At 51.9% G+C, this 26,835-nt stretch overlaps 2 protein-coding genes and 1 long non-coding RNA gene across 9 annotated transcripts in view; 2 read left to right on the top strand and 1 right to left on the bottom strand.

Moving 5' to 3' along the window:
• DLGAP4 (DLG associated protein 4) overlaps positions 1-5,674 on the top strand; it is a 147,378-nt gene extending 141,704 nt beyond the window's left edge. For all 5 annotated transcript variants that reach the window (XM_047771157.1, XM_047771156.1, XM_047771159.1 and 2 more), the window contains 3 exons: positions 1,578-1,669; positions 2,617-2,772; positions 3,876-5,674. In XM_047771157.1, coding sequence (XP_047627113.1) covers positions 1,578-1,669; positions 2,617-2,772; positions 3,876-4,094 — 467 coding nt within the window. In that variant the 3' untranslated portion in view covers positions 4,095-5,674. The remainder of the gene's footprint in view (positions 1-1,577; positions 1,670-2,616; positions 2,773-3,875) is intronic.
• The window catches only part of LOC125122623 (uncharacterized), a 68,873-nt gene continuing 43,700 nt past the window's right edge, over positions 1,663-26,835 (bottom strand). For 2 of the 3 annotated variants that reach the window (XR_007133867.1, XR_007133864.1), the window contains one exon: positions 1,914-2,273. This is a non-coding gene — a long non-coding RNA (uncharacterized LOC125122623). Of the gene's footprint in view, positions 1,819-1,913; positions 2,274-26,835 lie in introns of those variants that run through there. The other variant, XR_007133865.1, reaches the window with a different exon arrangement.
• Positions 18,442-25,549, top strand: MYL9 (myosin light chain 9). Its single transcript, XM_047771174.1, has 4 exons — positions 18,442-18,578; positions 21,649-21,858; positions 23,763-23,924; positions 24,776-25,549. The coding sequence occupies exons 2-4, from the start codon at positions 21,675-21,677 to the stop codon at positions 24,946-24,948; spliced, it is 519 nt and encodes a 172-aa protein (XP_047627130.1). The 5' UTR covers positions 18,442-18,578; positions 21,649-21,674; the 3' UTR covers positions 24,949-25,549.

The raw sequence follows: 26,835 nt of genomic DNA, 5'->3' as shown, positions 1-26,835 counted from the left end.
ATTCTAATAGATGTATGTTAAGTCTCCCTTTCTCCTCCATGTCTCTCAGTCACTTTAAGTAGTCTCATATATATTTTTAATATATCTAGTTGCTTTTATTTCTTAAACATTAAGTATCTAAGTGCAGTCCTTGGTTAGGAATTCTCAGGAGAGACTTTTCCTTTTATTCCCATCCTGCATAAGACCAAGCCAGGCACAAATGCCCACTACCTGCCCGCTTTTGGCAGGGGGTGGGGGTGGGTCATTTTAGTCCCAGCAGCTTAGCTATTCATTTAAGATGTTTTGGAATTCCCTTGTGGCATAGCAGATTAAGAATCTGGCTTCATCAGCTCAGGTCGTCTGCCATTTGCTGTTCCTGTAATATCTGTTTAGCTCCTATGTTGGTTCTTTTTTAATAACTAATTTCTGAATGAGGTGAAATTCTTCCTTGATGAGCTATTGGAATAGACCACTATGGGAGGGGAGCCAGGACCGTGTTGTGGGCCGGCAGGAACTCCTAAGACTCGGTAATGGGTGCAAGTTGCCTTCTCCAGCCCTGTTTTCTTCCCAGGCAGCTACAGGGCTGCTTACGATGCAAGGGCTGTGTCCCTGTCCACCTGCACCCCTCCCCACCTTGGTGCTGCCTCAGGTTCAGGGACGCTCCTGCTGCAGTCTACGCAGACCCCCTTTTTTCCAAATAAGAGATCACTGGCTTCTCCTCTCAAGGTATGCTGCTTTTGAGAACTCAGAACTGCCGCCTTTATGTGAGCCCTTCAACCCCAAGAATCCTTGTGTGGCCCTCAGCCTTCTTTAGACAGTGTGCTCTAGAGTTCTGTCAAGAGCCATTTTCCATGTTGATTTCTCATTTACTCTGTTTTGCTTCTCCGTGATTTCTAAGGGGATAGGAAGTAGTTTTGTATCTCTGCCACCACTTTAAAACTGAACATCACACTGCAAGGTTTCGGCTTTGTATTCCTGGGTTAAACACGTCATGGTTAACTCTTCTGTCAGATTCTATTTGCTTTTAATTCAGACTTTTACATTTATGTTTGTAATGGAAGTGCCCTCTTCTTGGCATGTCCTGTCTTCTCTCAGGGTTCCTGAAATTAGTTGTGTCATTTTCTATATTCAGTTACTCTCTAGAAGAATTCAGATATGCAGGACAAGGATAATCCGTCCCTTGGAAGTTTTGTAAAACCACACCTGTAAAACTACATAGGCCTGGCTCCTTTATCTGGGCAATATTTTTAATTCCTGCTTCAGCTTTTTAAAACAGTTACTGGTCTAATCAGATTTTCTATCTCTTCTTGAGTCTATGATAGTAATTTACATTTTCCTGAAAATTTTTTCCATTTAAATTCAATTTCCAAATTTATTGCCATAAAATGGCCTTAGCAACTAGGGGACAGGGTTCACTTTATATGTACGGTTTGCATTTGTCACGAGAGCGGATTATAAATTGAATAAAGAGTGACTGCCATCATCAGAGTGACTGGCAGCCTAAGGTGGGGAGGAGAGGGAAAGCCCGACCCCGATCCTGCCTTCCACCCAGCAGCCCTTGTGCTCTGCTCAGTCTTTTTCTACCTTCTCTTTCTCAGTCTTAGGAAAAGTCCTCAGTGCTGTGGGCAGTGCCCAGCTGCTGATGTCCCAGAAATTCCAGCAGTTCCGGGGCCTTTGTGAACAAAACTTGGTGAGTGTGATTCTTCTTCCTCCACAGCAGCTCTTCCAGCCACACGCTTGGATCGGCCTCCAAGCCTCTGCGACCTCCTCCCTAACATGGAGAAGGTGCTGCCTCCTCGTGGCACTGGAAAGATGACAGTGGCATGTGTGTGTGAGTGCCTAGCACAAGAAAAGAGCCAGGAATCAGATCTCTAATACTTTCTGAAATAGAAAAGTGAACTCTGTGTTAAAAACAACCACATCAAAGTTAAAAATGAGTTAGCACTGATTTATTTATATACAACATACTCAATATCTAAGAAGACAGTCAAGGTAAGAACTAAAGAAATACCACCAGCAGGCTTTGGGGGTTTCCTCTCCTTCACCCTCACCTGTTAGGCGGGCAGCTTTGCCTCTGGAAGCCTCTTTCCATCTGGCGGGGGGTAGTGTCCTCCCAGGGGTGGAAGACAATGGCACGTGCTTGTCTCTAGGACTTGAAGGGACTCGGGGGTTCGCTGGGGAAGGCATGATGAGGGATGTGTCGTCAGAGAACAGAAGATGGGAGGAAAAGCACGTGGAGTCTGTACTCAGACCCACCTTGGAGTGGCCTGCTTCTCCCCACCGCCGCCGCCTCCCTGTAAAATGAGCACAGCGGACGTTAAGGCCGTGAGGGCCTTGCCCCGGGTAGCCCTACAGGAGTGGACTCAGCAAAGGCCTCAGTTCCCATGTGTGTACAGAACCCCCTCTTATGATGGGACTGTCTCTTTCGCCCCAAGGTCTCCACCCTCAGGGCCAGCAGTGTTCAGGAGCCAGCTTCGTTCACTCATACAGACGCTGACCTGACCCTGGGAACAGGAGAGCAAGACCTAGCCTCAGGAGACCCTCACCGGGCTGGCAGGGCTAGGAGACCGTACTTGAGATGGGCTGCAGGACAAGCCTCTGCCCTGCTTGCCCCGCTGATCCTCATCTGTCCCACAGAACCCTGACGCCAACCCACGTCCGACAGCCCAGGACCTGGCAGGGTTCTGGGACCTGCTACAGCTGTCCATCGAGGACATCAGCATGAAGTTTGATGAACTCTACCACCTCAAGGCCAACAGCTGGCAGCTGGTGGAGACCCCCGAGAAGAGGAAGGTGAGCATGGAGCAGTGCGGAGGGGAAGTCCAGGGACAAATTCCTGGTCGGCAATAACGCTGCCCACATCGGTCAGTGCTGCTTGGCTCCCTTCTCCGTGTGTCGTCTTTGAGCTGGGGGCTCACGTCCATCAGTGTGCGGGGTCCATGCTCGGCGCCCGTCCAGCATGCCGCTCGCTCTGTGTAGTTGAGGCTGACCCCGAAAGCATGCCTTCCTGCCCTGCATGTTCAGACAGTGGGGCTCCTGGGAGACACATGCCCACAGCCTGGAGCAGCATAGACGTAGCCACTGGAACTTGGGAGGCAGAAAAATGGTCCTTCACCTAGGACCATGCTGCCAGGAGTACAGGGGTCTGGACCCAATTCTGCTTCTGGGCCAGCCTCCTCCCTGCGGCTCAGGCTTCCATCTGTGACACAGTGGCACCCAGAGACCCTTTTGGTTATTGGTTACTGGACTATGGCCCTTGTGAGTTCTGACCCCCTAGAACAGCATGTGAAACTGACCTGGGAGTTCTCATCATGGCTCAACAGAAACAAATCTGACTGGCATTCATGAGGTTGCAGGTTCAATCCCTGGCCTTGCTCAGTGGGTTAAGGATCCATCGTTGCCGTGAGCTGTGGTGTAGGTCACAGACATGGCTCGATCTGGCATGACTGTAGCTGTGGCATAGGCTTGTGGCTATAGCTCCAGTTCAACCCCTAGCCTGGGAACCTCCACATGCCGCAGGTACGGCCCTAAAAAAAAAAAAAAAAAAAAAATCTGACCTAGAAGTCAGAGGCCCTGAATTTAAATCCCATCTCAGCCTGTGTGATTCCTGGGTGAGTTTCAGACTCTCAATGGTTTAAAGCAGGGGTGGGAACAGGTGACCCATCTGTACTTTCCTACTAGAACATTCTAGGACTCTAAGCTTGCTTTCTTGCTCCTATGCCTTGTGCTATTCCCACCATCATCGCTTCTTGTGGCTTCCTGATTCGTGTTGCTTGTGCCCCATGCAGGGAAGCTGGGGTGGAGACTCCAGCTGCCAGCATAGGGTGGGTGGTAGCGCCACTCAGAAGGTGGCACCTTTATTTTATTTTTCTTCCCTCCTCACTGTCTCACTAAAGGAAGAGAAGAAACCACCCCCTCCGGTCCCAAAGAAGCCAGCCAAATCCAAGCCGGCAGTGAGCCGCGACAAGGCCTCTGACGCTGGGGACAAGCAGCGTCAGGAGGCCCGCAAGAGACTGCTGGCAGCCAAGCGGGCAGCTTCCGTGCGGCAGAACTCAGCCACAGAGAGCGCAGACAGCATTGAGATTTATGTCCCCGAGGCCCAGACCCGGCTCTGAGACCAGAAAGCAGGAAGCAGACCATTTTAAGGCATTTTAAAAAAAACCCACAAACTAAATGCAAATGGAACAAAATTTTCTCAGCCTTTAGTATGGTTATTCTGTCTAGAGACCCTGAGCCAACTTTCAAAATGATGCATACAAGGGCTCACGATTTGGCTTTTTTGGGTCCCTCCCAGCTTTAGGTTATGAAGACTTCACACAAATCAACAAAAACACAAAACTCTAAAACTTTTCTTCCTCTTGCTGGCCGTGGTGGACTAGATAGATGGACTTCGGCAACTCCTCAGCCCAGCCTCCAGACTGCGGTCTTTTTACTTGTTCTATCTAACGAGAACTTAAACTAGCTTGTTTACAAGATGACAACAGCCCAAGGGCAGCCTTGGGCACCTGCCATGTCCTTCCTTCTCTCCCTGGCTACCCCAGCTCTGACCTTGGAGTTTTCATTCTTACGTTCCTCTCTTTTCCCTTCAGAACAAAGCACGCAGGGGTCACCATCCTGACTCTCGGCTTTCTGGTTCTCCGCCCTTTTGGTGGCTGAGCCCAGAGGACAGAACGATGGACACGCGTCCCCTCCCCCACCAAGTGCTCACACACAGTCACACCCGCGCGCACACGCAGATGTAGGTTCCTCCCACTGTGATCCGCCAGCCCTAGGCGGCGTCCGGGGGTGACTCGCCTCTCTGAGGAGATGAGGAGGGTCGACGTCTTTGCGGGGAAATGAGATAAAAACCGCAGTTACCACACTCGAGGCTCCCGCCTTTTTCTTCTCTCCAGCCCCTTCTTCCTTCAGCAAAATATGACTCAGAGTGACTTGCAGGGGCCACTCGAGAGAGGGACCCCATTTCCCAGGGGTGGTCTGTCCCTGGCCGAGCCTGTGTACAGTCCCGAGGGTGGGCGGCTGTGTCTGTACGTATGTGTACATATGCACATAGACCTTAGAGTGTATATTTAACCAACGCCCATCTGCTCACCCATGCCCACCAGCGCCGCCGCTGGCTCTCGGGGCACCTGGCAGGAGGCGGGGGTGTGAATAGCATATATTTTTACATGTACTATATCTAGGTGTGTGTACAAGTGTGTGTAAAAATATATACCTTGTGTGTAAGCAGCCTCCCCCCCCCTTTTTTTGGTCTCCCACCTGCCTCCCCACCATGGGCCCATCTGCCCAGCCTCTGAGTTTTCTGTTCTCTTCTTTTACCCGAGTCATCCTTCTCTCTCCCCGAGCCCCACTCCCGGGGTGTCATGAGCCCTGAGCTGCAACGGCCTGGGCCTGCAGGGCGAGGTAGGGGGCAGGGAGAGGGTGAGGCCCACCCGCAGCCAGCTCAGTGCCCGAGGGCTGCTCTCTCCTGCGTCCACGACTAGGCACTGGACACGTCTCCGTGTCCAGCACCTGCCACGGGGGCCCCGGATGAAGTGAGGGCCTGCTCTAGGGCCCATTCCAGCTTGGCCACCGTCTGTGACCTTGGGCAAGTCACTTGACCTCTGTGTGCCTCAACTTCCTCCTCTGTAAAATGGGGACAGTCCCCGCCCCTCCCTACCTCACAGGCATGTTGTGAGAATAAATGAGGTAACGTGTACCAAGGGCTCATGGTGTTATTGCAGCGGGATGGGCCAGGCTGGGATGAGGCGGGGGGAATGGACGCCCCAGGAGGCTGAGCCAGACCCCTTCTAAGTGGCAGCTCTCTGGAGCTGATTTGAGTGCAAACTGTAATTCCAGCTCTGCCACATACCAGCTCTGTGATCCAGGGCACGAAAAACGAAGCTCTTGGTTTCCTAGTCTGGAAGATGAGTGTGCAACATCTGCCTGGCCTGCTTCCTCAGAAAAATAAATGCTTAATTAATAGTTATGATCCGGGAGCCAAGAGGGGCTCCCAGGATGGGGCGCTTGGCGCCCTCAGCAACTGCCTCCACCCCGACAGTTACCTGCACTGGATGCCCTTCCCAAGCACCTACCCTGCTGGGCCCCGTGCCCCACAGGTCACTCACAGAGCCTACACTCCAGTGGGGGAGACACAGAACGTGTCACAGGTGAGTTCCTGGCTATAGCAGGTGGGAGAAAAGGAGACCCGCCAGACCTGGCCTGGGCGGGAGCTCTGGTCAACCCCGGGGAGGACAGTGGGTATCAGCAAGCTTTGGGGGACGGGGATGGTTTCCAGGGGAGAGTACATTCTAGGCGAAGGAACAGTAGGTGCCAATGGCTGATGGTGAGAACATGCCTTGTAGAAAGTTCTTTGGCCCACTGAGCTGCACACACTCATCTTCTCTCTCGGCCCCACCCCCAGTGGAAATGCTGGCGACCTGAGGTCCAGGGGGACTGCCTTCCCAGGACCTTTGTTCAGGATGCCCTGCCCTCCTCAGTGGGGCCAGTCCCCTGTCCCTGGAGCAGTGCGCCCTCACCTCTAGCTCCCGGTGGTGGCTGAGCACACGTGGCTCCAATAAACTCCCGGGGCTGGTACCTTCCTGGACCCCGAGACCTGCCTGAGGGTGACTCGAAGGTAAGTGAACGGGGTTTCAGGCTGCCTGCGCGCTGAGCCAGCTCCTCAGAGACCAGAGTGAACACAGGAGGCAGTCACACTGGACTTGGGCCACCGTCCAGCTAGCGGCCCAGCTCTACTCCTGACGGGCTTTGAGGGGCCTTGAGGGTTAGCTTAGGGGCTGAGGGAGGGATCTGGCACCCCTGGGATCAGAGCACAGGGGGAGGGACACATCTGGCGGGCAGAATCCAGGCCACCACTCCCAGCCCCACTGGTGCAGCAACAGAAAGCCCACCCCGCCCACCTCCCCGAGTTGAAAAGATAGTTTAACGTCCTTCACCCAGAATCACCAATTGTCAGGATTTTGCCATCTCTGCAGTGTTCCTCTCAGGGACATATACAAACATTCTTGTCATCTCAGGCCATTTCAAAGTCAGCGGCACACACCGTGCTGCTTCACCTCCAAACATGCCACGCAACACCTAAGCACGCCATTCCCACAATACCCCCATCACCCTCTGATTAACAAACGAGGCGGCCTCGAGCACGTCCCGCATACACCCTCTAGAGCACAGCCACACTCCAAGTTCCCCGCCACGTCCTCTGGGGCTTTTCCTTTGTGTCCATCCAGGAACCAGTGAAGGATCATTCATTGCTTTCAGATATCATGTCTCTTTAGTCTCACTGAATCAAAAATAATTTCCCCACTTCTGGTTTTTTTACAACATTGACATTTTTTAAAGTATCCAAGCTTCTTATAGAACGTTACATGATTTGGATTTATGTTTTCTCACCTCTAGACTCAGATTAAACAATTTAGACAAAAAAACATGACTTAGGTGAGGCCCCACCTCCTGTACTCTGTTCTGTCAGGGAGGCCTTTGTCACCCCAGGGAAAGGCCTACAGCAGCTTCCCAGAGAGGCTGGGAGTGAGTCCAGAGCACAATCCTTGTGGGACAGAAAAGGCCAAAGCGAGACCGGAAGCACCCGCCTGAAGGATGTAGGATGTAGGGGAAGAGGAAAGGGGGCAGAACCGGAGACTGCCCACTGTCCCTGGGGGCCCGAGAACCAGCCAGGGGCTGCAGGCCAGAGCGCAGGGGGTCCCAGTTTCCCCTTCTAAACCTGTTTCCCCAGGGTTTGCAGGTCCCCAAGCTTTTCAGAGTCCTCACCCCATAGCCTGAGAACAGAGAAAGAAGGCTTGGCTGCAGCCAGGAGCAGCATGGGGTTCAGCGGCCTTCGGGCCAGGACAACAGACAAAGCCATTGCTGCCAGTGACCTGAGAGCCAGAGACCATGAGGACCCCCTCCCCCAGACCACCAACTGAGATGAAGTTCCTACACTAGCACTGGAGTGGAGTTTACGAGAGAAATTTATAATGAAGTTGTATCTCCTACTCATCTGAACCTGGCTGATGTGAAAAATCAACATGGTCCCCAGTGCCCCTTCTTCATGGCAGCCAGAGGGTCTCTAACAGTCCTCCTCTGCTCAGGACCCTTCTCGGCCTCCCCAGGAGAAAAGGCAGCCTCTTCACCTTGGCCTTGGAGGCCCCTGCCCACCTTTCTAGGTGTACCTCCCCTGGGAGCGTCACCTCAGGCCTTGCACAGGGAACCACGGCTCCCCTCCCCCATCCGTCTACTCTACTCAACTCTCAGGTCAACTGGCATTTCTGCAGGGAAACCCTCCCAAAGCCCCTCAGCCAGGCCAGGTTGCTGCAAACCCGTTGCTCTGCATGAGGGTCATTTCGCTTATCTTTCTTTGTTGCTGTCACTGATGCTTAGATCTGTGAGATTACCTGTGAATGTCTGTGTCCACCAGGAGACAGCGGGCTCCTTGCAGGCAGGAATAGAGTTTGTTTCACCAGTCTCAGTGCCTAGCACAGAAGAAAGCTTCAAGAACTATTTCCTGAATGACCTTGATGGGGGCAGTAGGGGCGGGACTTCACATTCGAGGAGGTAATAGTTGAGCTGGGCTTTGGAGGATGAGCAGGGGTTCTCCAGGCAGTGGCAGTGCAGGGCACAATGAGCAGAGGCAAGAGCGTAAGACTGCTGCTGCTCAGGGAGCTGGACAGGCCTTGAATGCCAGCTTAAGTCGTAAAGGCTTTTACCAGCTTTGAACAGAGAGAGGGCATTTCCTTCCATAGGACCAGCTTCCCCGTAAGACAGAGGCCCTCAGTCCCAGCCTCCATGGAGCTAGGGTCCCCTGGTGATCCAGTCAGCACCAGCATTTGTCTCCAAAACATGTCAGCAGACCCTAGGCTGTGACCAACAGGGGACGAGAGCCCTTGGAGACCCTCAACTGCTAATGGATTTAACTGTGTATAGACTGACAATTCCTACATCTTGATCTACAACCTGCAGCTTTCCTTGAATTTTACATTTCCCATGCGCCATCTCCACTTAGATGTCTACCAGGTAATTGCAAAGTTAACAGGTCCATGGTGACCAGTTAATTAGTAAAAGTAAAAGAAAGTGAGAAGGGTTAGGGAAATCACCATTTGACAACCATCATAGTGATAACTGAACCATCAGTGTGTGTTAAAAGCCATGGTTAAACTGGCACAACATTGGAAATCAACTATAATTTTAAAAAAGAAAAAAAAAAGCCATGGTTAAAAGTTTGATGAGGAACAGAATATTCAGTCTCAAAGGAGCAACTTACAAATTATCTGCTAACAAACATATATCAATTACAAAAGGGAAAAGTAGTCTGATGAATAAATCTGGCAGACACTAGGTGGCCAAAGGTATTATTACCAGGGATGGGAAATTTAACATCACACTCCAGATAAAAAGCACTGGGAAGGTTACAGTATCACTTCTGTGATAGTCCTGTCAATCCATACCCTGAAGCCAGTCATGCAGGAACACCAAATAACTGGCCTGACTCTCCAAAATCATCAGTTCATTGAAGACACAGAAAAGCTTAGGGACAGGTCCAGATTAAGAGAGATTTCAATAAATGCAGAAAAATCCTCTATAAAACCCAGCACCCTTTCATGATAAAAATACTCAGAAGAGAACCTCCTCAAGTTGATGATGGACAAGCCCCCCCCCAAAAAAAAAAATCCATAGCTAACATGTTTAACATGTGAGAGACTGAAAGCTTTCTCCCCAAGATCAGGAGTAAGACAGAGAGGTCCATTCTTGCCACTTCTATTCAACATTGTACGGGAGGTTCCAGTCAGAGCATTTAGGCAAGAATGAATTTAGAACGAATGAATGAATGGCATCCAAATTGGAAAGAAGTTAAACTACCTCTATTTACAGATATCTTTCATATAGGAAATCTTAAGGCACCCACCAAAAAAAAAAAAAAAAAAAAAAACCTATCAGAGTTGATAAAGGAATTCAGCAATGTTCCTGGAAATAAGATCAATATACAAAAATCAGTTACAGGAGCTCCTGTTGTGGCTCAGCAGTAACAAACCTGACTAGCCTAGTATCCATAAGGATGTGGGTTTGACCCCTGACCCTGCTCAGGGGGTTAAGGATCTGACATTGCCATGAGCTGCAGTGTAGGTCAAAGATGTAGCTCGAATCTGGCATTGCTGTGGCTGTGGCGTAGGCCAGCAGCAGCAGCTCTGATTCAACCCCTAGCCTGAGAATTTCTATATACTGAGGGTATGACCCTAAATTCAAAAAAATAATAATAATCAGTTATAGCTCTACTGTATATAACCAAAAATAAATATTTGGTCCTCATCCCTAGTTCCTGCTACCCAGCTCCTAAAACCCTAGGAATCCCTGATGTGATGAGAATCATTTGTATGCTACTGAGAGGACTGGTGGCTGGGGGCCCCTAGATAGCTTCAGGATGGGGGCTGGTTGCCAAGAAGACCACATCTTGTTTAGAAGGCTCAACTTTCAGCCTCACCCCCCAACCTCCAGGGGAGGGGGAAGAGGGCTGGATATTAAGTCAATCATCAAGTGCCAAAGATTCAATCAGGCCTCTGTAATGAAACCTTCATAAAAAACCCTTAAACAACAGAGTCTGGAGGGCCTCTGGGTTGGTGAGCACTTCAAGGTGCTGGGAAGATGGCACCTCTGGAAAGGGCATGAGCTACCCCCACCCCCACCTTGCCCTATGTGTCTCTTCCATTTGGCTGAGTTCTGTGAGCAGTTCTAGGAAATTATTATCCTGGGGTGGGGGTGTAGCAACCCCCAATTTGTAGTCAAGTTGAACAAACGTGTGGGTGACCTGGGTGTGATGCAGAGAAAATCTTGTGGGACTGAGCCCTTAAACCCATGGAGTCTGACACTAACTCCAGGTAACTGGATGGTAACTTAGGGTCAGCATTGAACTGAATTGTAGGACAGACATTTGGTGTCCAGAGAGTTGGAGAATTGATTGCTGTCAGGAAAAAAAGTCTACACATTTGGTGTCGGAAGTATTGAGTAAAAACAATTACCGGTGAACACTCTGAAATGAATTTAAGAAAACAGTTCCATTTACGATAGCCCCAGAAAGAATTTAAAACTTAGGAATATATTTAACAAAAGAAGTACAAGTCTTGCACACTGAAAACTACAAAGCATCATTAAGAGAAATCTTAAAAGATCTAAGTAAAAGGAAATATAGTTCATGTTCATGGATCAGAAGACTTAATACAATACTCCTCCAAATTTATCTACAGATTCAACACGATCTGTATCAAAATCCCAGCTGCCTTTTCTGTAGAATTTGACAAGGTGATCTTAATTCAAATAGAAACGCAAGAGACTCTAGCCAATTTTGCAAAAGAACAAAGTTGGATGACACACTTTTTTTTTCTTCTTCTTCATCTTTTTCAGCCACACCCGAGGCATATGGGAGTTCCCCGGCCAGGGATGAAATCTGAGCCACAACTGTGACCTACACCATAGCTGCGGCAATGCTGGAAACTTAACACGCTGTGCCACAGCAGTAAATCCTGGGTGACACACTTCTTGATTACCAAGTGAAAGTAATCAAGACTGTGCAGTAATGCCATAAGGATAGACATATGTATCAACGAATAACTGAGAGTCCAGAAATAACACAAACATATATGGACAACTGATTTTCAACAAGAGTTCAAGTCCAAGAAAATTCAATAGGGGAAAGAACAGTCTTCCTAACAAATGGTGCCGGGACAACTGGACAGCCACATGCAAAAGAAGGAGGTTGGACCCTTATACCATATACAAAATTAACTTTAAGTGGATTAGAGACCTAAATTTAAGAGCTAAAACTAAAAAACTCTTAGAATAAAACATAGGTGTAAATCTTCATGACCCTGGATTAGGCAATGATTTCTTGGATAGGATAATAAAAGCACAAGAATTAAAAAAAAAAAAAACTTCACAAAAATTAAAAACATTTATGCTTTAATTAAGCAAAAAAGAAAAGATAACCTGCAGAATGGGAGAGAATATTTGAAAATTATGTATCTGGTAAGAGGGTGTAATAGCTTTATGCACCTTTGCAACCCAACAACAACAAAAAAGAAACAAATTTTATTTTTTTTTTTGTCTTTTGTCCTTTTCAGGGCCTCACCCACAGCATATGGAGGTTCTCAGGCTAGGGGTCCAATTGGAGCTATTGCTGCCAGCCTACACCACAGCCACAGCAATGCCAGATCCGAGCCGAGTCTGTGACCACAGCTCACAGCAACGCCAGAGCCTTAACCCACTGAACAAGACCAGGGATCGAACCGGCAACCTCATGGTTCCTAGCTGGATTCATTTCCACAGCACCACGGCAGGAACTCCAAAAGAAACAAATTTTAAAATGAGCAAAATATCTAAATAGAATCTATCTCTTCTATTGATAGATCTGAATAATCTCTCTCCACAGAAGATAGATAAATGTCCAATAAGCACATAAAAAGATGCTCAACATAACTAGCCCTTAGGGAAATGCTAATCAAAACCACAGTGAGATACACTTCACACCCAACACAATGGCTAGAAGACTAGTGTCGGTGAGGATGTGGGGAAACAAACACTCACACATTAGCAGCATGAAGGAAACGCTTTGCAAGTCCCTCAAAAATTTAAATAGAGTTTCCAAATGATTTAGCAATTTCACTCCTAGATGTATATCTGAAAGGAGTTCCCATCTTGGCTCAGCAGAAACAAATCTGACTAGTACCCATGAGGATGCAGGTTGGATCCCTGGCATTGCTCAGTGGGTTAAGGATCCGGCATTGCCGTGAGCTGTGGGGTGGATCACAGACGTGGTTCAGATCCCAAGTTGCTGTGGCTGTGGTGTAGGCCGGCAGCTATAGCTCTGATTTGACCCCTAGCCTGGGAATATCCATATGCTGGGGGTGAGGCCCTAAAAAGACACAAAGGAGTTCCCATCATGGCGCAGTGGAAACGAATCCAACTAGGAACCACAAGGTTACAGGTTCGATCCCTGGCCTTGCTCAGTAGGTTAAAGACCCGGTGTTGCTGTGAGCTGCGGTGTAGCTCAAATATCCATCAACTGATGAAAACGGAAACAAAATGTAGTATATTGATAGAACTATTCAGCAATAAAAAAAATGAAGTACTGCTACAGGTTATAACATAGCTGGACCTTGAAAACATCATGCTAAGTGAAAGAAGCCAGTCACAAAAGGCCACGTATTACATGATTCCATTTACGTTAAACTTCCAGTAAACAAATCCGGAGACAAAAGGCAGATGGGTGTTTGCAGGGGGCGGGAGGAGGAAGGCAGGTGGGGAGTGATGGCTAGGGACTATGGAGTTTCTTCTGAGGTGACGGATGTTCTGGAATTACACAGTGGGGAGGGCTGTATAACTTTATGAGTATTCTGAAATCACGGAATTATACACTTAAAAAGGGTAAATAATGGAGGTCGTTGGTGGCCTAGGGGTTAAAGGCTCTGTGTTGTCACTTCTGTGGCTCAGGTTACTGCTGTGACCTGGGTTCAATCCCTGGCCCAGGAACTTCTGCATCCCCTGGGTGCGCCCCACTCCCAAAGGTGAATATTATAGTATATAAATTACATAAATTTTCAAAATTATTTTATTGTTTGTTTTTAGGGCTGTACCTACAGCATATGGAAGTTCCCAGGCTAGGGGTCGAAGCAGAGCTGTAGCTGCTGGCCTACGCCACAGCCACAGCAATGCAGGATCCGAGCTGTGTCTGCGACCTACATCTCAGCTCACAGCATCGACAGATCCTTAACCTTCTGAGAGAGCCCACATCCTCATGGATACTAGCCAGGTTCATTACCACTAAGCCACAACAGGAACTCCATTTTTTAAAATTATTTTAAATGGAGAAGTCCACAGAATAGGAGAAAATTTTGCAAACCATATATCTGATAAGGGGTTGTTATCCAGAATGTATAAAAAAACTTTTACAACTCCACAGCAAAAAACCTAAACAACCTGGTGTTTTAAAAAGGCAAGAATTTGAATAGACATTTCTCCAAAGAAGATACACAAATGGTCAATAAGCACATGAAAAGATGCTTAACACTAGTTATTACGAAAATGCAAATCAAAACCACAATGCAGTATCACTTTATACCCACTGAGACAACTATTATTAAAAAAAAAAAAGAAAAAGAAAAAAATAGAAAATAACAAGTGTTGGCAAAGGTGTAGAGAAATTAGAATGCTTTGGTAGGAATGTAAAATGGTACAGCTTCTATGAAAAACAGTATGGCGGTTCCTCAAAAAAAAAATAAAAACAGAATTACCATATGATCCTGCAGTTTTGCCTCCCAAAGAATGAAAAGCAGGGACTCGAAAAGATATCTGTACTATACCCATGTTAACAGCATTAACCACCATGACCAAAAGATGGAAATAACCAAAATGTCAGGTGACGGATGAATGGATAAGCAAAAGGAGGTCTCTCTATATAATGGAATATTATTTAGCCTTGAAAAGAAGAACATTCTGACACATGAACTTTGAAGAAATTATGCAAAGTGAAATAAGCCAGTCACAAAAGGACAAATGCTGTATGATTCCACTCATGTGAGGTACCGAGAGTCGTCGCATTCCTAGAGGCAGAAAGGAGAACGGTGGCTGCACAGGAGCCGAGGGAAAAGAACAGGGAGTTGCTGTTTAATCGCTACAGAAACTACGCTGGGGAAGGGGAAGAAGTTCTGGAGTCAGAGGGCGGTACAACAGTGCGAAGGTGCCCAGTACCACTGGACAGTAACCTTAAAAATGGTGAAAATGGTAAATTTTGTTATTTTACCATACACACATGTGTAAAAGGAGAGCCACGAAATATCATAACCTTGGACTGGCTGCTGGGCCAGAAAAAAAATTTTTTATAAAGGACACAATTGGGGTAAATGGCAAAAGTGGAAGATGGACTGTAAATTAGCCAATAGTATTATGGTTTTTTTTTTTTGGTCTTTTTGCTATTTATTGGGCCGCTCCAGCGGCATATGGAGGTTCCCAGGCTAGGGGTCGAATCGGAGCTGTAGCCAGAGCCACAGCAACGCAGGATCCGAGCCGCGTCTGTGACCTACACCACAGCTCACGGCAACGCCGGATCGTTAACCCACTGAGCAAGGGCAGGGACCGAACCCGCAACCTCATGGTTCCTAGTCGGATTCGTTAACCACTGCGCCACGACGGGAACTCCAGCCAATAGTATTGAATCAATGCTAATATCTTCCTGAGTTTTACAAGGATATAATGATGCACAACACAGGGAACACAGCCAATATTTTATAACAACTCTAAGTGGAGTATTAACTAAAAATTATAAATCACTATATTGTACACCTGTAACTTATATAATGCCGTATATCAACTTTAATTAAAAATCTTCCTGATTTTAATCATTGTATTATGGATATGTAATAGAATCCCCTTTTTAGGAGATACTAACATATTTCATAGTACCAGGAACTATGTCTAGTCACTTATGATGGAGCATGATAATGTGAGAAAAAAGAATGTATGTATGTTTATGTGTAACTGGGTCACCTTGCTGTACAGTAAAAAATTGACAGAACATTGTAAACCAGCTATAATGGAAAAAAATAAAAATCATTTTAAAAAAATAAAGTATTTCGAATAAAGAGGCTTGATGTGCGCAAGTCTCAAATAGTTGGGGGTTGGATACACACACAAGAAAATATAATAAAGCCAAATGTTAACAATTGGAAAATCTAAATGAAAGTATACAGGAGTTCTTTATATAGTTCTTATTATAAATTTGAAACTATATCAAAATAAAGTTTTTAAAAATTAATATGTCCAAAACAGAATTTCTGATCTCTCCAAACCTGCTTCTTCCACCACTAACTCATCTTAGAAAACGGCAGCTCTTTCTCTCCCACTGTCAGGCCACAACCCTTGGAATTCTCCTTTAACTCTCACACACATACCAATCCATGCGAAAATCCTACTGGATGCAATTTAAAATGTGTCCAGGAGTTCCCATCGTGGCGCAGTGGTTAACGAATCCGACTAGGAACCATAAGGTTGCAGGTTCGGTCCCTGCCCTTGCTCAGTGGGTTAACGATCCGGCGTTGCCATGAGCTGTGGTGTAGGCTGCAGACGCGGCTCGGATCCCGCGTTGCTGTGGCCCTGGCGTAGGCCGGTGGCTATGGCTCCGATTCAACCCCTAGCCTGGGAAACTCCATATGCCGCTGGAGCGGCCCAAGAAATAGCAACAACAACAACAACAAAAGACAAAAAATAAAATAAAATAAAATAAAATGTGTCCAGAACCCCACCCCTTCTCGCACTCCCACCACACTAGTCTGGACACATCATCCTGCTGACTAGCTCCTCAATGGTCTCCCTGCTTCCCAACCTCACCCAAGAGGGATTTAGTTAAAACACAAGCCAGATCTTGCCACCCTTCTCCAACTCTGATATCTGACAGTGCCTACATGTGTAAGCAGATAGGCTGGGCGTCCCCAGAGAAAGAGAACCAGGAATGGGTTTCTTGACATAAGAGAAGCCATCTTGGCCAAAGCCATTTCTGTGATCTAAGCCTGGCCACACCCTTGAACAGGTCTTGTGATTAAAGATCTTAAGGGAAGAAAAGAATGCAGGATCAGAGAAAAGCTAGTCAAACAATAGTGCCAGTGATAAAGCAGAGTCCTAGTTCTTCCTCAAGGGATATACATAATAATGTACCTTTGAGTTCTGCAGGAACTAAGCTCAGGTGGGGGATGGAAGAAGACTCTAGCCCATCCAGACTTCTTTCAACTAAAGCTGGACTCCGAAAACCTTGGGCCCAATTCTATGTGGGAATTCTTTGCTTAAGCCCCTTCATGAATATGCATGTACCCTTAGCTGAAAACTGTCAGGGAGACACTGCTTTGGGAAAGATCCCTGGTGTTCTCCTTATTTGCTGCAAATAATAATGCATCCTTCGTTCTCCTGATCTTTGGCTTGCTTGTGTCTATTGGCTTGACACCCACCAAGAGGCAAACTCAGTTTTCCTGCAACATGAGGAGCCCTGGGCTAGGTCTCTACTGCTTCTCAGACCTCATCTCCCAGCCCCCTCCCCTCAGTCACACTGACCTCCCTGACCCTGAGCTGGGCAAGCTCCCCCTTCCCGGCTTCTGCCTCAGCAGGGGCTGCCCTCTTCATCTCCTTCAGCTCTGCCCAAATGTCACTTCCTGGGAGGCAGCCCTCACCTCCTGTGACTTTCTCTCTCACCTCCCCTTGTTTTATTCTCCGACGCACTTATTTCTACCCTCCAAGCCATGTAGCTGCTTGTTGATGCTATTTTCCCCAACAAGAACAAATGCTTTCTGAGGGCAAGGATTTTAGTTCACTGCTATTTCCCCAGCAGCCAGCACAGTGCCTGGCAGTAGCAGATGTCAGTTCATATTCACAAAGTAAGTGGGTGTTGAAAAGTTCCCTTGAGAAGGTCTGTTTGGATCAAAGGGAAGGTAGGGGCTGATGGGTAAGGGGTTGGCTCAAGGGTCAAAATGAGGAACAGGGGAGTTCCTGTTGTGGCTCAGTGGTTAACAAATCTGACTAGGATCCATGAGGTTTCGGGTTCAATCCCTGGCCTTGCTCAGTGGGTTAAGGATCGGGCGTTGCCGTGAGCTGTGGTGTAGGTTGCAGAGCCGGCTGGGATCCCAAGTTGCTGTGGCTCTGGCATAGGCCGGTGGCTACAGCTCCGACTTGACCCCTAGCCTGGGAACCTCCATATGCTGCAGGGTGGCCCTAGAAAAGGCAAAAAGACAAAAAAAAAAGAGAGAGAGAGAGGGACAGGGCCTGATACCCAACTGCAGAGGGGATGGGTCTGTCCTCCCAAACTCCATCCTCTGACGCAGGCCAACAAGAGGGGGAAGAAGATGCAGCGCCTTTAGCAAGGATGCTCTCAGGGTCCCCAGGCTCCCTCACTGGCTGGGGCTGGGGGGCGGCTCTAACTGGCCACTCATTTTAGAGGTGAGGAAACTGAGGGCAGCTAGAGAGGAGAGTGACTTGGCCGAGGTGAGCTGCCCCAGGCGAAGTCCCACCTACTCCCATGTCCGCCCCACACCCACGGGAGCCTGACTGGTGGCTCTGCCTGAGGATGGTGGGTCTTCTCCCACACGCCTCTTCTCTGGTTCTGGAAAAAAGCCATACTTGGCCTGATGGAAGGAAGCCTTCCCAGGGGAAGGGGCCGGGCGGCGGGCCTTTGGGGGAAGGTGGGGGTAGGACTGGGGGGGGCGGGTCCCTGGACTTTCTGCCTGCCTCGCTGGAGAGGAAGGGCCAGCCCGATAACCCCCTTCCCGGGGCTGTCCAGCCCCCCCGCCCCCCAATCCCCATCCCCTCCCCCTCTCCGGCCCACGTGGGGAAGGCCCTCACAGCCTGAGGGTTCGCCCGGGAACTCCCCAGCCCAGCCTGTGGGTCGAAGCCAAATAAGGCCGGGCTGCCGCAGCCCCGCCCCCGCCCCGCCCCTGCCCCGCCGCCGCACATTCTTCTGCCTTGTAAGGCCCGGCGCCGCGCCCCGCCCCGCGCCCCCACCGCGCCAGCCCGGACCCCACCAAAGCCCGGGCAGCCCCGGCTCCGCACCCGCTCCGCGCACCGAGCCGGCGTCTTCTCCGCACCAGGTGGGAGCCCAGGTGGTCTGGAGGCTGCGGTGTGACGGCCGCGGCCCCAACTTGGGGACGGGGCAGGGTGGAGGCAGCTGGGTTTCGGAGGGTCTCAGGGCAAGCATAGCTGGAGGGGCTGGGGGGACTCTGGCTGGGGCTGGGGAGACTCTGGCTGGGGCTGGGGAGCAGGGAGACTACTCCTGGCTCCGGAACCAAGGGGGCCTATGACGACGCCAGACTGCCGGCCCGGCCCCTTCGCTGTGAAGTTAGTGATGCCCATCCGGGAGGACGGGAGGGGGCTATGGTCGCCGCTGTCCCGGGCCTAGTGGACCTATGGGTGTCACAGACAGGAAACTGAGCCCTGTCAGGCTCCTCCAGAGCATCCGCGTCCCCCCCGCCACCTCCTGGGGTAGGAGAGAGGGATAACTGGGGTAACCTCTGCCCACGCGCACCGAGGGTATGTGCCACGCACCCGGGCTTCCCAGCTCTGAGCCCTCTGCGCACCAGGACATACTGGGTGGGGAAGCGCCGCCAAGGGCCCTGGGCTCACCCCCTCACCCAGGGAGGCTGCAGGTACTGGTCCCCACTCCTCCCAACGCTCAGATGAGGTGAGTTTACCAAGGAGGCATCCCGCACTGCCAGCTAAAGTGACCACGGCGGGAACACAGGCCTTGTCTTTGCTGTTACAGTGGGATTTCAGGCACCAGAAGGGGGAGGTGGCACCAGCTGCAGCCGGGCTGAGTGCCAGTCCCATCTGATCCCTGGTGTCCAGGACCCCCAGGAGGAAAGGGCACGGATCTAGGACTAAGAGCCCAGCCTGTTTCTGACCCCAGCCCCTCAACCAAGACTAGAAATTGCCTCTGGTCACAGAGTCCTCAGCCCCTCAACTGCCATCAGCTGACCATGAAAGGCCATCTGCCACCTGCTGATGCAGGCCCAGCCCAGGAGTCCTGGCTTCCAGCTGGACTCTACCTCTCATGGGCATGCCACTTCCTGGGCCTCAACTCTTTTAACTGCACTGTGGGGGACACCCCACTCTCCCCACCCTACTTCCCAAGATTGCTGGGATAGACACTGTAAAGTTCAGTGCTCTGAGCCCTGTCATGGCCCCTCAACAGAAGAGGGTGGGGTTGGGGTAGCCATGGAGGCAGAAGGGCTGAGCCAGGATCAGAGCAGTGGGTGAGCTCTTGGCCACTCCTGCCCCTGGCCATGGCTTTCTCTCTCCTCCTGCCATCTCTGCCCTAGAACTTTACAGTCGGGGCGGGAGTACTGACAGTGATGACCATCGCAGCCTCTGCCGGGCACAGTGGACCTCTCCTCGGCTACTTTCTGTGGGTGCTGTGAGTCAGAGTTCCCAGAGGACATCTGGCTCAGGGAAGGACAGGGCCCTACAAGAGAGAATGGCATTCCTAGCCGACGGCACCATCCCACTCTCACCCAAGCTGTGGGTGAGAAAGGCTTTTGTCTACCCACCCTGAACCACATGAGAAACTGAGAGCCAGGTGCATTGGTCCAGTGGGACACAGTGGGACGGTCTCATGACCACAGGCAGCTGTGGCTCTGGGGAAGGGCTAGGGCTGGCCAGCATCCCAGCTCAGGGTTTACGATCGCAAAGGCTGAAGACTGAGGATGACTTGAACGGGGTCATGGACAAAAGCCTGGAGATAGCCCGAGGAGCATTTAAGGCTTCCTGGAGATTCTTGACCACAGGGACTCAGGGCAGAGGAAAGAGCATGGAGCAGTCCCAGGGCCTCGGTCAGCCCACAACCATCCCAGCGGAGGAGCACACAGCCCTAGGTCTTCAGGGACACAGCCCCCAGCAGCCACAACAAGAGTTCAGGGAAAGAGCCCTTGCTGGGCCTCAGCTTCCCCATCTGTACAGTGGGGCCAGTAGGCTGGCCACCGTAACCCTCCCAGTCATTCACTAAAACAAGCATCTATTAGCTCCACCGTGACCTTCGGTGTAAATCAGGATTTACATCAGCCCCGATCAATTGTGAGGGAAAGAGACCTTTAACTGCCTACGGTCAAAGTCAGGGTGGTGGACCTGCTCCCTAAGGGGTGTCTGAAGAACTAGGCTAGAGAAGGGCATTCCTGGTGTGTGGGGGGGATCAAGAAGGAAAGTCTAGGGGTGTCTGGGTAGCCAGAGGTGTAGCTTAGCAGGATGACAAGTGGTGGAAGGAATGCCGTGAGGGACTCCATGGCCAGTCAGAGAGAAGGGCAGGAGGGGTTCGCACAGGGCCTTAAATGCCAGGCCAAGGAGATGACACTTGCTGGAGCAGAGGAGAGGGGTGGCGGGGGGATGGCAGGAAACTTCAAGGGCTTCAAGGTGAAGTGACAAGTGCAGGTCTGGGTCTGTACACAATGGGTGAGACCGGCTGGAGGCTGAGAGGCCAGATCTAAACAAGGGTGACAAGAAGCTGGGGTTCTCAGTCTGGGGGACCTTTAGGCCCCTATAAGCAATGAGGGGTGAGAACAGGAGTAGGGCCCAAGTCAGGCCTATCACCCACCCTTGGGTGCTGGTCAAGTGTGGGCAGGTGGGGGAAGGGAGACTGCCCAGAGCACTGGCCTCCTGAACCCTAGCAGGGAGGGCAGAGGGATGGGGAGGAGGAGGAATGTCAGGAATGCAGGGCCAGGGCCGCTGACCCAGCTCCTTCCTGCTGGTGGGGGCAGGGAGCCTTGGAGCCTCCCAACGTGGACCCACCTTGTCACTTGGAGAGAGCTGGACAGTGTAAATGCTATTAGGGATTAAAGGAGATAAAGCGCCGAAATGGTTGGCACGGAACCCAATCCTAAGTGTCTTACCCAAACAGTCATAGCAAAAATAGCTTCCTCTGTGCCGGGCACCATGCCAGGGGCTTCTCGGGCACTAAGTCAAGTAATCCCTCATGCTGGGCACTCAGATGAGGAAACTCACCCCAGAAGGTGGAGGGAATTGTCTCAGATCACACAGAATCCACCCCGTGTCTGCTTTTGTGATGCGCTGGGTGACAGGAGCCCCAAGGCTGTGGGAGCACAAACACCAGGCTCAGGCACTGACAGGTGAGCTGGGGTCACAGGCTCTCCTCCCCACACCCACTGCCTGCAGGAAAGTCCCACACGCCTGCAGCCAAGATGTCCAGTAAACGGGCCAAGGCCAAGACCACCAAGAAGCGGCCACAGAGGGCCACATCCAATGTCTTCGCGATGTTCGACCAGTCCCAGATCCAGGAGTTTAAGGAGGCCTTCAACATGATTGACCAGAACCGAGATGGCTTCATTGACAAGGAGGACTTGCATGACATGCTGGCCTCACTGGGTGAGCAGGGGCTGGGGGTCTAAGTGGGCCCAGGAGGGGCTTCAGCTGGAGCAGGCCTACAGAACACTTCCTGTGCACTGACACGAGGTACCCGCCCTGGAGGGCAGCTGCCATCCCTTTCTCCACGTAGCAGATAGGGAAACGGGCACAGAGTGGATGGGCACCAGACTTGAACCCAGTCAGGCCCACAGACTTCCCACTGCACAGATGGGGAAACCGAGGTCCAGAGGGGAGGTCAGGGCACCTCCCCCTCCTTCAGAGGTCACTTGTGCCAGGCTCTGAGGGACTGACTCCAGTGACCTCCAGAATCAGAATCTAGAGCTAAAAGGGCTCAGGAATCCAGTACATTTCACCATTGCTCAGATGGGGAAACTGGGGCCCAGAAGCCAAGCCCCCAGACACCAGCCACACCCCCACTTGTGGCTCTGCGCCCCCCTTCCCTCCCCATGTGCTGGCCACAGAAAACCCCCCTCAGTCCATTTCTGGCACTCCCTTCTTCCAGGCAAGAGCGTCTGGGCCAGACACTGGCTGAGGAGGGGGGGGTCTCTGGCAGCAGAGGCAGCAGCCTATGGCGGATAGGCCTGGGTCAGTCCCTGGCATTGCCGCTCACAGCTGGGCAGCCCTACTCTGTGCCCGCTTCCCCTCCTCTGCCATGGTGACCCTGGCCCTCATGTCCCCCCACCCCCAGGTGTCTGATGGGAGGACCAAGTGACCTGAGGGAGCAGGAGGGCTGACATCATACACTGTCCCCATCCTCGGCACCACATCTCTCCCAGCCTCAGGCCAGGATCGCCTGAAGCTTCCCTCCCTGATGCGGTCACCAGCTGGAAGGAGGACTGAGGCCTGATGAGGGGAAGAGCTGTGATGTCTTGATGTCACAGCTCTTCAGGCCTCAGCCATCCCATGGGGACACACCAGAGTGTGCGAGGCTCAGAGGAGACAGGGACACCAAGGCTCCCTCACGTTTATGAGGCAGCACCTGCATGCAGGGCCGTAACAGCCCTGGCATCTACCCAGAAAAATCAACATTCCTATTTGTAGCTCATGTCAGTGGGGCCACAGATCTGTCACAGCCTTCTGGATAAAAAACAAGAGCAGCAAATAATAACACTAACGAGAAGCAACTCTGCAGGTATTATCTTAAATCTCAAAGCAATTCTATTAGGTAGATATGATTACCATTACCACTTTATAAATGAGGAAACAGAGAGGCCCAGAGAGGTTAAGTAACCTGCCCAAGGTCACACAGCTACTAAGTGGTAGAGCTGGGGTTTGAACCGAGCAGTTGATTCGAGTCCACGAGGCCTTGCCGATCATTGTTCTGAGCATTTTACAGCCACTGCCTCTTCATCCTCACAATTCTCTTCAGAGGCAGGGAAATAGGCACAGATCTGAGAGTCAAACCCTCACTTGTATGACACCAAAGCCCACTGGTTTAACTACTATTGAAACTGTGCCCTGAGATCTGGGTTCTGGCTGACTGGGTTTGAATGCTGGCTCCACTCCTTGCTCGCTGTGTGATCGGGGACAAGTCGCCTCACCTCTGTGTCTCAGGCCCCACGCCTGCGAAGGGGGCGAGGCTGCTGCCCTCCCACGTGCAGGTGGTGAAAGGTAACCTGATAAGGCACACGGAGCACGGGACCCAGTGAGCAGTGGGCAGATGGGGGCTCTTGTACTTCAGAGAGCCTTATCCATGGCCGATGTCCAGACCTGAGGAGGAAACTGGTCCAGGCCACCAGGAGAGCCAGGGGAGGGACCCGCAGACAGCAGCCCATCTCAGAGATGTTTTAACACTTTACAGAACTTAACTGTCACTCTACTCTCTCCTTCTGTGGGGCCATGAAGGGAGTGGGCAGGGAGGGGACCAGAGGTGACAGCAGGTGCCACTGGCCTTCCCCCCACAGGCAAGAACCCCACGGACGAGTACCTGGAGGGCATGATGAGCGAGGCCCCGGGGCCCATCAACTTCACCATGTTCCTCACCATGTTTGGGGAGAAGCTAAACGGCACGGACCCCGAGGACGTGATCCGCAACGCCTTTGCCTGCTTCGATGAGGAGGCCTCAGGTCAGCAGCCTCCTGAGCGCCTCCCCCAGGGCACACACGTGCGCGCGTGCACACACACACACACATATGCAAGCGAGACCAGGCCGGACAGGACTCGGGGCCCCTTGCCCCAGAGCCTGAAACAGAAATCACCCATCCACTGGTTTCTGTCTCCAGAACTATAAAAGCCGAGCTGCCGTCTGGCTTTCTGCCCCCAAGGCTAGCCAAAACCACCCCCACCCCCCAAGCCTTCCCGCTTCTTAGTCCAGCTGCTGGTCCAACACACTTGGCCTCTGCTTTGGACCTTTCCAGAAACCAAACCACTTCAGGCCCTTCTGGACAACAAGGTAGAGAAACCGGCCCCCATCCTCAGTCTCCCGAAGGCCTCCTATCCCACAGCTGGCTGTTCCCGGGGACGGGCCAGAGCAGCACCAGCCGTAGTCGTTTCAGTAGTTCCTCGGGGACCGCAGGTGCACCACAGGCTTCCGCATGTTCAGGATGATTTCCCGACCCCCTCCCCAGCCCCCGACCAGACTGGCAGATTTTCACCCCCACTTTCCCGATCAAATAGGCAATGAGAGGTTAAGTAACTTGCCCAAAGTCACACAGCCAGAAAGAGGGGGAATGAGCATTCAGACTCAGGCAAGGGAACTCTGGGGCTCATGCTCTTAAAGCAGGACATGGCCAGCCCCGCCACGGCCCCACAGCCCCAGGGGGACACCTCACTGACAGTCCCAGTGCAGAGCTCTCCCCTCCGGCCCTGGCAACCTCAAACTGAACAGAGACCTGGCCCCTCCCCCGCTACTAAGTCTGCAGGGACTGGTGGGGAGCCCCGGGCCCTGTCTCATGGCTCTCTCTGGCCCTGTCCCCAGGCTTCATCCACGAGGACCACCTTCGGGAGCTGCTCACCACCATGGGCGACCGCTTCACAGATGAGGAAGTGGACGAGATGTACCGTGAGGCGCCCATTGATAAGAAAGGCAACTTCAACTACGTGGAGTTCACTCGCATCCTCAAACACGGCGCCAAGGACAAGGACGACTAGCCCCACCCCACCCCCGGCCCCCAGGCCCAAGCCCCTGTCCCAGTCACCTGCTCCCCTACACCGTCTGCACTGGCTCCATGCCCACGAGCCCACAGGACCTTCTCAGAGGGCCCTCCCTCTGAGGGGTTAGGGGTCCAGCTCCCAGTGGAGGCCGAGAGAGCGCAGTGCCACACAAGGGGCACACAGCCAATGCCAGGCAGGTGTTCCCAGCGTGACCCTCTAAGGAAACACCATTTTCTTGGGAGGTCGACCTGGAGGCACCAAGGGACGGCCCCTCATGACAGCCCAGGCCTCAGCTGTCGCCCACCCCCTCCAGGCTATTCCCTGCAGGAAGGGCCCCATGTCCTGGTCTGGGACACCACTTTGCGTGCACCCCCATGCAGGGTATGAAAGCCCTTCCCCAGCCACTGCCACCAACACTCGAACCTCACCAAGGCCCCTTCTCAGAGGACAGGATGCCAGCCCCCCCACACACACCCTGCCCAGCCACCAGAACACCCCCAGGGTCCTCCCCCTCCCCCAGGAGTGTGCTCCAGAAAGTGTGTGCAGGGTAGAGATTTGTCTCGGGGAGGCAGAACCTCTAATAGAAGGCTGAGCACTGCTTCGGGTCTATGTGTCTGTGCTTGGGGTGAAATAAAGGCGCCCCTAGGCCCCAAACACCCTCTCCTCCCGCCCACAGTGGCTGCCTGATTCTCCCCCACCCCCAGGCCCGAGGAAGATCCAACTGTGGTCACCCAGCCCAGCAGTGGGGAGCAGACAGAGGAATTGAGAGGAAAAGCTTCCCCGAGACGGAAGGCAAAGTGGGGAAGACCCACAGGAATCACCACAGCAAACCCCAGTGGGGGGGGGCTCTGGGTCTTGAGGGGGCCTGGGGCAGGGTCACAGACTTTAGGATTAGAGCCTGCATCTCCATGGTCACCTCAACACTCATGGAAAGTCAGGTGGTCCCGGAATAATAGGGAGGCTTTGGGAACAGAGAAGAGGGCGCATCCCATTAGCTCAGAGACAGAGGGGAGAAAGAGGAGGTGAGAACAAAGGGTCTAATGGACTCCCTGCGGTCCTACCGGGCAGCTCCCGGGTGTGCTCTGGGCTGCACCCTCCCCAGCTGGAGGGTCAGTTGGGCACAGGACCAGCAGCACAGCAAGCCACAGCTTTTCACATCCCACAGGCATAAGAGACAGCAGAACGGGGATGCGTGTTACATCAGAATGAGGGGAACACTGACAACTGTGCCTGGGGCATAAGCGGAGTGGAAATACTGGTTGAATGGACACGGTCAATAGGGACAGGGACTGAGGTCACCCAGTGGATCTGGGGCAGAGGGAGAGCTGGAACCTGGCCACTGAACCTTCCATGGGGCTCAGGCCATGAGAGGACACATCCCACCTGAGCCCAGCAGGCGGCTTGGTCCTGCTGCCTTTTCTAAGGGTCATCCAGGGCCAGGCAGCCGCAAAGTCCAAGATCAGAGTGCTGAGCACTAAGGGGACCCTGCCCTGGCCCAGGAGGCCTAACCTCCCCCAGGCCTCTGCCCCTATGTGAGCGTCAGCCCCTTCCGGCCGATCCCTGTTCAGAGTCCCATGAAACTCCCCCTACTGCCTCCAAATTATGCCCCACAAGTCCCTGACCTCGGCTCCCAATGGGGCAGCCCCAAATGAGTTCCGACAAGGCCCAAAGACTCAGAGTGATCCCAATTCCACTGCACTCTTGACCCTGGCCCCAGACTATGAGCCCTGAGCAACCCTGACCCCAGCCTGATGCTGAGCCTGGCCATCTACTCATCACGGCCAGCTCTCAAGGACTCCTAGAGCAATGGCCACGTGTGCCAGCCACAAGTCACTCAGCAGAGCCACTGTGGTATCAAAGGCCTTCCAGGAAGACAGCAGGGAC

This window comes from Phacochoerus africanus, chromosome 3, assembly GCF_016906955.1.
Source record: "Phacochoerus africanus isolate WHEZ1 chromosome 3, ROS_Pafr_v1, whole genome shotgun sequence".
Taxonomy (NCBI): domain Eukaryota; kingdom Metazoa; phylum Chordata; class Mammalia; order Artiodactyla; family Suidae; genus Phacochoerus; species Phacochoerus africanus.
This window is presented reverse-complemented; position numbering and strand designations above follow the sequence as displayed.